The sequence below is a fragment of the Astyanax mexicanus genome, chromosome 17 (genome assembly GCF_023375975.1).
Source record: "Astyanax mexicanus isolate ESR-SI-001 chromosome 17, AstMex3_surface, whole genome shotgun sequence".
NCBI classification, from domain to species: Eukaryota; Metazoa; Chordata; class Actinopteri; order Characiformes; family Acestrorhamphidae; genus Astyanax; species Astyanax mexicanus.
Window position 1 is genome coordinate 4252258 of NC_064424.1, and position 13119 is coordinate 4265376.

Below are 13119 nucleotides of genomic sequence, written 5' to 3' on the forward strand. Positions count from 1 at the left end.
TTACTTGAGTAGATTTTTAGATGGGTACTTTTACTTTTACTTGAGTAGAATTTTAGCAAAGTAAAGGTACTTTTACTTAATTACAATTTTTCAGTACTTTTTCCACCTCTGTGTATATATATATATATATATATATATATATATATATATATATATATATATATATAATAGCAGTCAACATTTTGGACACACCTTCTTATTCAATATTTTTCCTTTATTTCTACATAGTAAATGAATGGTGAAGTGATCCAAATTATAAAGGAACACATAAGGAATCATGTAGTAACTTAAAAGTGTTTAAAACAAAGCAAAATACTCTGTGAAGAAACATTTAGCTTCTCTTATCTGGGCTTAAGCTGTTAACATTTCTGAGGTTTCTGAGGCTGGTAACTTTGATTATCTTATCCTGTACAACAGTGAAAATTCTTGCTTTTCCTTTCCCGGGCGGTCCTGATTAGCACCAGTTCCATCATACCCTTTTTACTGGTCTTTGCGACTGCACTTGAGGATACTTTCAAATTTTTTGAAATTGTTCAGATTGATTGTCCTTTATTTCTTACACATGGGCATACAGCAAAACACAAACTCAACTTTAACCGTCAACCATGCACCACGCAGCTTGATTAGGGGCGTGTCAGTGTGTCTTTGCTATCATAATGACGGGATAAGTACTCCTTTTGCGTCTCAAACTGATAAATAGGCATGTACAAATTATTATTTATTTTAATCATCTGTGTGTTTTTTTTGGGCCTAAATTAAAATAATCCAATCAGTGCCTTACATACTCATCATTCCCTTTAAGAGCTAGGTGAGCTCTGACTTTGGCAGATTGCTATTTTAATGGCGCAGCTACCTGGACATGTTCAATGCTTTTCAGCAGAGGAAACATTGGGCAAACCCAATTTAAGCAATCTGTATAGGAGAGCTGTCAACCGTGTACCATACAGCTTGATTTTGGGCGTGTCAGTGTGTCTTTGCTATCATAACGACAGGAAAAGTACTTCTTGCACGGCTTGAAATGCACAAAAGGCATGTACTAATTCTTTAAATTAATTATCAGTGTGTTTGTTTGGGGGTAAAGTGAAATAAACCTATAAACAATATGCTCATCATTTTTGCTATTTTAACAGCACAGCTACCAGAACGTGTCCAACTCTTCTCAGCAGAAGAAACTGACCTGCTTGTTTGCGCTGTAAAGGAGCTCCAGCAGCTCATTTATTGTTATTTGTTGATATAAAAGTTGGGTGTTTGCTGCTGCGTGTCCCTGTGTGTGTAACGAGCATAGGAATACACGTGTTACCAATGTAGCAATGAACGTCTGACTGTTGACATCTGTCTAGGTTGTATTCAGTCAGTGGAGCACCTGTGTTTTCCGTTGCTAAGATAGCAATACTCCTAAAATTTACCTGAACACACCTAATGGTGTGAACAGCATGAAACTAGACTGTTGAGTCTATTGGGGTGTATGATTGGGCCCTGTATGTCCAAATATTACTATTAAGCTGTGGAGCAGTGGCCAGTGAGGCGATTTGGTAATTATCCAACACTCTGACCTCACTAATGCTCTTTTCTCTAAGTGCAATCAAATCCTCATAGCAATGCTCCAAAACCGTTCAAAACATCTTTCGAGGATTGTAGAGACTGTTGTTTTAGCAGCAGTAGGATAATCTATTTTTAATACTCTTTATTTCAGAGGAAACAATGAAGAAACAGGTGTCCCATCAGGCTCAGTGTCTTCTGTAGAAATGCATCAGTGGCTGTTGTGTTCAGCTTGTGCTCCACATGGTCCCTCTCTCCTAAACTTGTAGCCTAATCTCCCACATCCCCCATGTGATCAGGCCTGGCCTGCAGCCACCCTGCCCAGGCCTGCAGTGCTCAGACAAAAGCAGAGCTGAGTTCAGGCTCAGAGCCCAGGACTTTGATGCTGCTGCTGACTGAGCACATGTTCCCACAGGCTGGCACACTGGACACGGCCTGGAACTGCTGCTGCGTCTCAGCAATGCTTGTTCGCTACACAAGTAGTGTTTTTGTCGGCAATCAACGGAAAACTTCCGGCGACTAGGCTAAAATCCTGTAGTGTGAACCTGCTATAAATGTTTATAAGTATTTCCCCTGTCTTGCTTCAATCCCTTATTTTCTATTTGTTTTTACTATGGGTGAATGAGCTTCTGAGGTCTGAGTTTCCCCTTCTGAAGTCTCCAATGCTCCACCAGACGCTTGCGTTCAGTAAAACTGAGCCAGATCCTCTTTTAGAGGCTGTACGTGTGACGTAAGTACATAAAGACTCGTGACGTGGACTAGGGGTGTGCTATATCACATCATGCACGATAATATCGCCAAAAATTTTAAATATCGTGAACGATATTATACCCTGAAATACCGTTACATATCTCCCACCCCTAATTATCACATCAGGGTTCTACTTTTTTGCCGTTTTTAGCAAAAGAAAAATTCACACTGTTCTCATTTCCCATTATATATCTACTAAAGACATTATATCTGTCTGGTATAGTTTATTTTACTTTAATCCTGGATATATGGAGATATTTGTGCATTACTAGTATCATGACATTCTAAATCATTGACTTCTGTTACAAAATTATAATATTGATGAATGATAAAATTATTATTTTTTTTATATCTCAGTTAGCCATATAATATTGCATGCAATGATAAAATTCTAAATAATTTTTCAAATTCAGTGTTGTCATATCGCCAAAAGTATCGTTATCGTGAAAATACCATGAAATATCGTGATATTATTTAAGAGCCATATCGCCTGCCCCTAACGTGGACAGAAGAAGAACTCCCGTGTATTAGGCTTAGCAGGGATGATCATTCCAGCACAGTGATACCATTAAAAACAATATTTTATCCATATTCTTCTCCACTCAGAAATGATTCTGCTTTCAGTTTAGAAACAAAATAATATGCCACATACTGCCACATAAATATACATATTATAAGAACAGTTTATAGTGTATTATGATCACAAGTCATAATTTAGCAATAATACCTGAGAGGGAGTGCTATAGCACGAACCTCAAATGTATTATTGTGATTATACCCCAGTTTCATTATCACTGTTTATTGAAAGAGGAGAAAATATAATCTGTTTGGTTATAAAAACTCTGCAAGTTAAAATAGTTCCATTGCTGCTCTGTTTGTAGCTGCGCTGTTTGGCTTGTAAGCGCTGCATCGTTGCTAGGTTACCTGTATGTGGCGGACTAATACATGGAGAGCTTTGGTTACAGTGCATTACCAGCTGATAAGAGTACTCATAGAACACCTCTCAGCCAATCACATTGTAGGGTCGGAAGTAACTGTGGTATAATGCCTAATAAACATGGCTATAATGGGTTATTGTCACACCTTAGCCTGTGTCTGTCCAGTGTCTTTCTTTTTTTGGGTCCTTCCTGCTCCTGTCCTCTGTTCTCTTGTTTTGTTTACCTGTCATGTTTCCCAGCTGCTGTGTTTTGGTCCTGTCTCTGCCTTAGCCCCGCCTTGTCATCTGTAACTCCTCCTGTCTCATTTGTAACTCCTCCCCCCTCATTACCTCCTCAGGTGTCCCTAGTGTGTGCCTGTGTATAAATACCCCATGTGCTCCTTTGTTGTTTGTTGTGCTTTTTGTTTGAACTCGTCTTGTTACTCTGTTTGGATCTGCTGTGTTTTTTTGTCTACAGTGTTCTGGTTTGTTTTCTTGAGTTTGTTTCTTTGTTTGCTTATTTTGCTTGTTTAAGTCTTTTAGTTTATCCTTTGTTTTTTAGTGTTTGTTTCAGTAACCTTTTTTCTTTATAGTTTTTTGTTGTTTGTTTATTTTGTAATAATGGAAAATAAACCTGACTTGCGTTTACATCCTGCCTCCTCCGTGTTACAGTTATGCATTTTTAAAAATATTCATAGACATGTTTATAATGCCCTATGAAGGCATTATAATGTTATTAATGTGTTTATAGTGTCTAATAGAGATGACATTCATAGAAAGTGTTACCGTATTTTTTTCTCATCTGGAAAAAAAAAAACTTTCAAATTACAAGAAAATACTTTTTTTGTCATATGGTTTTACTGTTTTACAAAAATACAGTTTTGAACTGCAAAAAATATGTAATCATATTGTAGAACTTTACAATAAGGGTCGCAATTAACAGTAATTACATAAGTAACAAACTTTGTTAAATGAATAAATAATGAATTATAATATCAACGTATTATTCATTGACACTAATTAATAAACATTGCAATTTTTAATACTTAAGAATGAATGAATATTGTCTTAACTACTGTCAATTAATAGTTAGTTTAGACATTATATTGTAAGTACTGTAAATGAATGTAGCTTTATTGTAATGTGCTACCAATTATCTTTTACTCTTATCCCAGGAAGTTTTGTTTTGGGTTAATTTGTGCACAGAACATTTTTCCATTAGGCCTCTGGATTATGTGATCTTGACTGACTTCAGTGAGGCAACGGTGTTGTTTTTGGCTTCCTTCCTTCCTTCATGTTTGCTTGGTAGATGACGATTAACATGAACATGCTCATAACTCAGTGAAAGAGCGGCCTTGTTAGTATTTACACTATTAACACTAGTATACTAGTATTACACAATTATTAAAATACTTTATATTCTTAATTACAAAAGGAAGCTGATGTCCTTCTTGGGTACCACTTTAAAATAAGACTACCTTTATAAAGGGTTTATAGATTTATAGATGATTTACAATTAGTTATTAATGGTTACTAATTAGGTTGTAAATGCCTTAAAAATCATTAATAATCAGTTATAACACATACGTAGAGAGGCAACAATGACCTGTTGTTTGGCGAATAGTGAACCCACAGCCATCTGTACTGTTGCCCTTTCTAATTATGTGTTATAACTTATTATTAATGATTTTTAAGGTATTTACAACCCAATTAGTAACCATTAATAAACTAATTGTAAACCATTTATAAACCCTTTATAAAGGTAGTCTTATTTTAAAGTGGTACCCCTTCTTGTATAAACAGTGGCATGCAAAAAATATTTTTCCCTTTTCAGATTTCTTTTGTTTTTGCTTACATTTAGAGTTTTTTAGATTGAAAAACAAACTTTAATATCAGACAAAGCAAGGCAAGTTTATTTGTATAGCACCTTTTTTGTACACAGAGGCAATTTAAATTGCTTTTTAAAAAAGAATTATGACTCAGTGTAGAACTGGTTTAAATAAAAAAGTTATAAAGAATTTTTTGATTACAGGGAAAAAAACATACATTTATACAGAGGTGGAAAAAGTACTGAAAATTGTAATGAAGTAAAAGTACCTTTTTTTGCTAAAATTCTACTCAAGTAAAAGTAAAAGTACCCATCTAAAAATCTACTCGAGTAAAAGTAAAAAGTACTCAATTTAAAATGTACTTTGAGTAAAAATTACATAGTTACTTTTAATTAGTTGATGTAAAAAAGTAAAAACAAATCATAAATTATAAATATTGTTTTTAATTAACTATTATTCCACATAATAATTTGGACCTTTCAGGCAGTATTTGTTCAGACCACCCCATAAAACATTTTTAAGAACAAGTGGTATAAATTTCTATGATACATTTTTTTCTTTACTACTAAAAGGTTAAGGTCATATATGTGACTATAAACTGTATTTTTATAGTTATACAGGCCATTATTATTTTTTAACTTGCCATTGCTGTGCTTTAACTGATATTTACATGTTTTATTTTTAACATTTAAGCAGATTGTTTAATGATAAAAGTACATACACCACATGCTTTCACAGGTTTGATGTGGAAGTTTTGAAAGCTGATAGCTCTGCCCGGCGGGGCACAATTTGTTTTGCATTATTATTTTTTTATTCAGACAATTGTTTTTTTTTCCCCAGCATTTTATTTTTTACTCAGTAACAGGGAGTTTTCCAATGTAGTAAAGTAAATTACTTGTGTCAAAATGTACTTGAGTAAAAGTAAAATGACCTATTTTAAAAACTACTTAAAAAATTACAAATGACTCATAAAATATACTCAATTACAGTAATTTGAGTAAATTTAATTCATTACTTTCCACCTCTGCTTTTTTAACAGGATTAAAATGAATACAATTTAAATATAAGAAACAAATTTAAGACATGATACAGAACAGTGTTAAAAAAGAAAACTGTAACACATTATAATTAAATGAATATACAATAAACAAAAAAAAAGTACTAATGTGCAAATAAGACCAAGTTAATCAGTGTGGAAAACACAGGAAAATTTAAATTCTTGCCTTAATGTGTTTGAGAGCATCAGTTAAAGTAAAGTAGTGAAGAGGTAGAGTTACAGGTATACAGTGAATAGTGAATATTTGAGTAATGTTCTAATCCAGATTATGAGAAGCAACAACTACTCAACTAAGTAAAGAAAAAAGTAACTTTAAGGAATGAAGGTCAGTCAGTCTGAAACATTTTGCAAACTTTGAAAGTATCCTCAAGTGCAGTCACCGCAAAGACCATAAAAAAAATTATAATGATGAAACTGGCTCTCATCAGGACCGCCCCAGGAAAGGAAGAGCAAGAGGTTCCTCTGTCGTACAGGATAAGTTCATCAGAATTACCAGCCTCAGAAACCGCAAGTTAACAAACAGCTCCCCAGATAAGAGCTCCTAAATGCTTCTTCACAGAGTATTTTTTTGGTTTGTTTAACACTTTTAAGTTACTACATGATTCCTTATGTGTTCCTTCATAGTGGTACAATATATAGTGCAAACGATTTTTAGCACATTACTCAAAACTGTTTATTTCAGTAACAATAACAATGTTTTTACCTGAAATAAAACACTTACTGCCCAGATAAGAAGATTTAACGTTGGAAATACAGTATATTGGAATTAAATTGAATTTATTTTATCTCATTACTTTTAAATACTGATTAATTATTTTGACGCTGTATGTATAGCAGCTTTATTAAGCTTTATTACATGCTTCTTGCATGGTCTGACACGTTCCACATAATAATCCTACACTATGCTGTGCTGTATGGGGTTTTGGAAAATGTTCTGCTGCTCCCTTGTGGTTATTTTATTTAAACACTGCCCATGTCTGACCGACACAGCAGACCCACTAGGTGGTATTGTAGCTTTCAGGGTATCCTGAGCAAGTGCGCTTTAACAGAGATTAGATGCCCAGTATATACAGCCCTGCAAAAAAAATAAGAAAGCACTTAAAAATGATGAGTTTCTTTGATTAAAAACCTCTGGAATATAATCAAGAGGAAGATGGATGATCACAAGCCATCAAACCACCAAACTGAACTGCTTGAATTTTTGCACCAGGAGTAAAGCAGCATAAAGTTATCCAAAAGCAGTGTGTAAGACTGGTGGAGGAGAACATGATGCCAAGATGCACGAAAACTGTGATTTAAAACCACCAGGGTTATTCCACCAAATATTGATTTCTGAACTCTTAAAACTTTATGAATATGAACTTGTTTTCTTTTTTTCTAATTTTCTGCAAATAAGATAGATAGATGGATGGATGGATGGATGGATGGATAGATAGATTCTATCTATATAAGACTCTCTAAACTATACAATTCTAAACTGAGACTTAAAAATATATACATAAATATATAAATATAAAAACTATAGAAAGTGTGGAGGTAATCAGTCGTAGATATGAGGTAGTGCAGTAAAAGAATAAATTAACTATAGGAGGTATCAGCAGATATAACAATATTAAACATAAACCTGTGCAAGTATTGTATTTAAGTTAGGTGCGTAGTGTAGTGTCCAGGGGTGCAAATAATAATAAATGCTCCAAATGACAATATTTTTATTTACAATTTGGGAGAAATGTTGTTTGTAGTTTATAGAATAAAACAGCAATGTTAATTTTACTCAAACATAAACCTATAAATAGCAAATTCAGAGAAACTGATTCAGAAACTGAAATGGTCTCTTAGCTGGCAGAGCCGGCCCATGTTTTCAGATCTGACACACTCGCTCGCTCACACATCTGCTGGACGGATTTGTCCTCGGTGTACATTAATACGCGCAGGTATCGAGCTAATAATGTTGTGATAATCCTCCTGACCTTTTGCCTAAGATGGCTATTGGGTCTTTAAATATATGTGTGCTATATATTTAATTTAGCATTATTTAATTTAATTTCTTATTTAGGCTCACCTACGAGAAACCACTGAACAAAAAGTGTTAGACAAACTAGAATATGTTTTATATTTAGATTCTTCAAAGTATCGCCTCTTGCTTAGATTAGACAATTTTGCACATCTCTGCTGGATTTTCTCAGTCAGACTTATGAGGTAGAGTCACCTGGATTTCAGGCGTTCAGTTAACAGCTGTGCTGAACTCATCAAGAGTTAATTACTTGTCTCTTAATGTGTTTGAGAGCTTCAGTTAAAGTAAAGTAGTGAAGAGGTAGAGTTACAGGTATACAGTGAATAGGGGATATTCGAGTAATGTTCTAATACAGATTATGGCAAGAACTGCTCAACTAATTAAGGATAAAAAATACTTTAAAAAATGAAGGTTAGTCAATGCTATGTTGATAAAACTGTCTCTCATCAGGACCGCCCAAGCAAAGGAAGATAAAGGTCCCTATTTTAGCAATCTATAGCTGAGCTGTTAATTGTGCACTGTGTAGCTTTATTTAGGGTGTTTCAGTGTGTCGTTGCTGTTGTAACAACAGGAAAAGTACACACAAAAAAGGCATGTACTAATTATCTGAATTAATCATGGGTGTGGTTAATTTTGGGCGTAACATGAAATAAACCAATCAGAGTGTCTCTTGCTCATCCTTCTCTTTAAGAGCCAGGTGAGCTCTGACTTTGGCAGATTGCTATTTTGACGGTGCAGCTACCTGGACGTGTCCAACAAACGCTTCTCAGCAGAGGGAACTGAGCTGCTGGTTGACGCTGTGAAGGAGCTCCAGCAGCTCATTTACGGGAACAGCAATGTTATTTTATTTAGTGTTATTTAGTGCCAAGATAGCAACGAACATTTGACTGTTGACATCTGTGTAGGTTGTTTTCAGTCAGTGGTGCATCTGTATATTCTGTTGCCAAGAAAACAATACACCATAAATTTACCAGAACGTACCTCATTTTAAGATTACCATGCCCATCAGCGTAGACATATTCAGAATCACTGCTGCTATTTAAACAATACAGGTCAAAGGTGTCAAAATAGACTGTTTGCGGAGTGTAAGATAGCAATGAGCATCGTTTCGCACCTTGCACAGGGTTTAACATATTGTTTAAAAACTCCTAGGACAGGGGTCGGCAAAGGTGTGGCCCACAAGCATGAAACATCTGACTCGTGAGGTTGTTTGAACTATAATGAACGATAGTTAAATAAATAAATAAATAAAATACTTCTCTGGCGAGCTTTTGTTTACTTCCCTATCTCTCTCTTAGTTTCCGCCTGTTTTCGTTTTTCCGCCCGTTCTCGGGCTCCCTATCTCCTTATAAGGGCTTTTTTTACTGGTCGTGTCCCAATTCACTATCCAGGGCAGTGGTAGTGTATTAGACTGTGACCCTGACGACACGGGTGCTTTGAATTCAACTGTTCTGCAATTGGGTTCAACAACCCTCTGGGCTTTTTTGGCCCGCAACATAACGGCTTGGACAATATCTGGCCCGCGGCCAAAATTATTGCCGACCCCTCTCCTAGGACCTGGCGTCCACATGTGTGGACATTACATTTTGTGTTGTCTAGACCACAGCACAATAAATTTTGCTCTACAAGGGCCTGGTGTCCTCTTATGAGGCCATTATACTGTCACCTAGTGGTGGAAAAGGAGATTAACATGTTAGATTTCTAAATAAACAGTAAATACAGTAAATTTTGATTTTTTACTTTCTTATGTCTTCATAATGAAGCAGCACCTTACGTGAACCATATTGCTCAAAGGGACCCACTTTTTTTTCTACTTTTGTTTTGCACTCAGGAAAGAAAATGCTTCATTGATTTTTATCAGAATATAAAACTAAAGTCCTCATATGTGGAAATCATGTGTAAAAAGATAATTCTTTGATTTTACACTAATCAGGTGCCAATTATCCCAAATAGCAAAGAGAAATAAAAAATGCACGCAAAGCAAGAGTTCTTAGGAGGGTCTTAGAAGGTTAATTATTCTTCTTTCCTTTCTTTTTTTAATCTTGCAGGATGGATCACTTTATTATTGCTCTATCAGAGTGAGAGAGAGGAGAAGACCAGGGTGCTGAGATAATCAGCTAGTGGCTTGACTAAATAGGGCTTAGGAATGAGCAGTGTGTTTGTAATAAGAACATAAAGAGCTTGTGACACAAAGGCCCGGGATAGGAGACAAAGTGAACGAAGAAAACACGTACGCATCTTCAAAAAGCACCTGTCTCGCACCTGTTGCACCTTTTAACTCGAGCGTTCTTGGAGAAAATGCGTATTTTCTGGTGATTCGGAGAAGAGTGAGTGAAGAGGCGTCGGTGCTGTACTGTGGCTGTGGACCCCGGCTTTGCTGCTCGTCACCTGATCAGTTTTGCATGAGCTGAGGATCCTGGTTCACCTTCAACACTATTAGCGCTATTAGGGAAACACCTTGCTGATGACAGTCGGATTGGACTCAGGTCGCCCCTGCTGCTGCAGGTGCTTCTCTGCACAGTTTGCTGCCGTTCTGCTTTGGTCCTCCCTTTTCTCCACAGTTTCTGGATCATGTGCTGCAAATATATTTCTGCTCTTTTCTAGCTAAAAACAGGCTTAAATCTTGTTCAGATTTCCGAAGGTGATTGCAGTTCAGCGCATTCGGGACAAGGCCGGAATTTCCCAAACCTAAGATGAGCGTCCAAAGCGAAGATGTGGCGAAGTTCCTGGACGCAAACCCGAGCTTTGCCAAGACCTACTTCCAGAAAAAGCTCAAACCCGGAGCCGTGGCCTCCGTGATGGGCATCCCAGAGTCCAAGGTGGACCTGGACACGTTTGAGCAGATGTCTCAGGTAGAGGAAAGTGCGATATTCTTCGATTTGATCAAAGACATGCAGGAGAACGTCAACATGGAGAAGGTGATCTTCAAGATCCTGAAGAGGCTCAGCGCTTTGATCCACGCTGACCGGTGCAGCCTGTTCATGTACCGGCAGAGGAACGGCATCGCCGAGCTGGCCACTCGTCTGTTCGACGTCAACACGGAGGCCAAGATGGAAGAGTGCGTGATTCCTCCAGACTCCGAGATCGTCTTCCCTCTCGATATCGGCATCGTCGGACATGTCGCCCATACCAAAAAACCCATCAACGTCAAGGATGTTAATGAGGTAAGACATGCAGTTCATTTTTTTCTGATATTTCAGGGTATTTTCTTACATTTACATTTGTAAAATTAATTTAATGAATATGCTACTGAAACAAAATAAATATTAAGGTGTTGTTTTTGTTCTCAAACACAAACACTATCTATTAATAGTAGATTAAAACTGATCCAATATACACTCTAAAAAGCAGAGGTACGATATGAGTACTTTTTTTGTACTCAAAGGTACACTCTTCATAATTGTACCCTTAAAGGTACAATATTGGTCTTTACAGGGTCAGATTTGTTCCCTCTGAAGTACAAAGTCATTTCTAACAGCAATAAGTACAAATTTGTACCATTTAACCAGACAAAGGGTACATTCAGTATTCTGTATCACTGTACTAATAAACAATATATATTTAAATTGCACATTTTTTATTTGAAAGCCAGACAATTTTGGATCATCAAGTTTTTGAGCCATATTTAGTTACTGGCACAAAAATAATGGGTACAAAAAAGGACTTTCACTGAAAGGTACTTTTTGTAGCACAATATAAGGTACAGCCCCAGCGACAAGCTCTGTACTCTTTTAAGTACAAATCTGTACTTATATTTCTTAGTGTGTAATTGGCTAATGAGAACGTATATAACTCCTAAAAAAAAACTCAATAAATTTGTCTTTATTCATTTTAATCTTAAAAAAATGATAGTTCAATGAAATACAGAACAGAGAAGAGAACCCTGAGAGCAAGCTGCTCAACCTCTGCTTATTACATGCGAAACGTCTTATTGCTAAACACTGGAAAAGTGTTAGTTGTCCTTCTTGGAATATGTGGAGAACTTAGCTTTTCTTCCAAATGTGTAAATCTATGTACCAAAACAAATAAATAAATAATGTGTTGTTTAGTATAAATGTTTTATTTAGTATAAATGTTTCATAAGAGTTGTACAAGTTCATGCATATTCATTTTGTTGCAAGAGTATCGTTATCATGAAAATACCATGAAATATCGTGATATTATTTTAGGGCAATAAAGCCCATCCCTAATCTGCAGCATAAATAAGTGCATTCAGTGATGTACAGATATTGGATGAAACTGACGTTTGGATATTTTGTAGTTCTGTTATACACCGTATAACAGATATAACAGATATATATTGCGATATTACAAAATACAGGAATTTCCTCAAAGATCAATTATCCAACATATAACAATATTAATAATATACTGTGTGTCAAGATTGGAGAAAAAAAAATAAAAAAAGTTTTAGGCACACACAATCTGCTTATGGTAGAATAAATTGAAGCTTAAATTGAAGACAGAAAATTGAATATAAAACTTAATATTTTTTCCATTCAGTGTAGTGAAGATGAAATGGTTTTTAATTCTATTTTTCAATTATTTCGTTTTTTATTTCAACCTTTCGCAAACAGAATTTGTCCATTTTTGTGTCTTGTACCACAAATCTGATCGTATAATCCTTGCAAAATGCAAAAATGGAAAATTAAAATAAGGCAAACCATTTTTTCTTAATTTTTTGTGAGAAAATTGTGAGGGACAGAGATGACAAAACTAAAACTGGAAAAAAAAAAATTATTAAAAAAAAAAAATCTTGTACACTGCACTACATAAAAAGATGAGTTTTACATCCAATTGTCTAATTTTGCATTTAATCTCAAACGATCAGAAAATTACACTGCTAAATGTTACACTGACCAAATGTTCCTTTTGTGTTAAACTACTAAAATGTGCTTGAACTTAATTAAATGTGTCTTATATGACATTGCACATCCAGGCGTTGTGACTATTGCACATGTGAACATGATGATGATGATGATGATGATGATGATGATGATGATGATACTGCAGC

General features: G+C 35.5%; 1 protein-coding gene across 1 annotated transcript in view; it reads left to right on the forward strand.

The window, feature by feature from the left end:
- The first annotated feature begins 10342 nt into the window (after window positions 1-10342).
- The window catches only part of pde6b (phosphodiesterase 6B, cGMP-specific, rod, beta), a 31719-nt gene continuing 28942 nt past the window's right edge, over window positions 10343-13119 (forward strand). Inside the window, exon 1 of the mRNA XM_049466377.1 lies at window positions 10343-11269. Within this exon, the coding sequence (XP_049322334.1) occupies window positions 10799-11269 (471 nt within the window). The 5' untranslated portion in view covers window positions 10343-10798. The remainder of the gene's footprint in view (window positions 11270-13119) is intronic.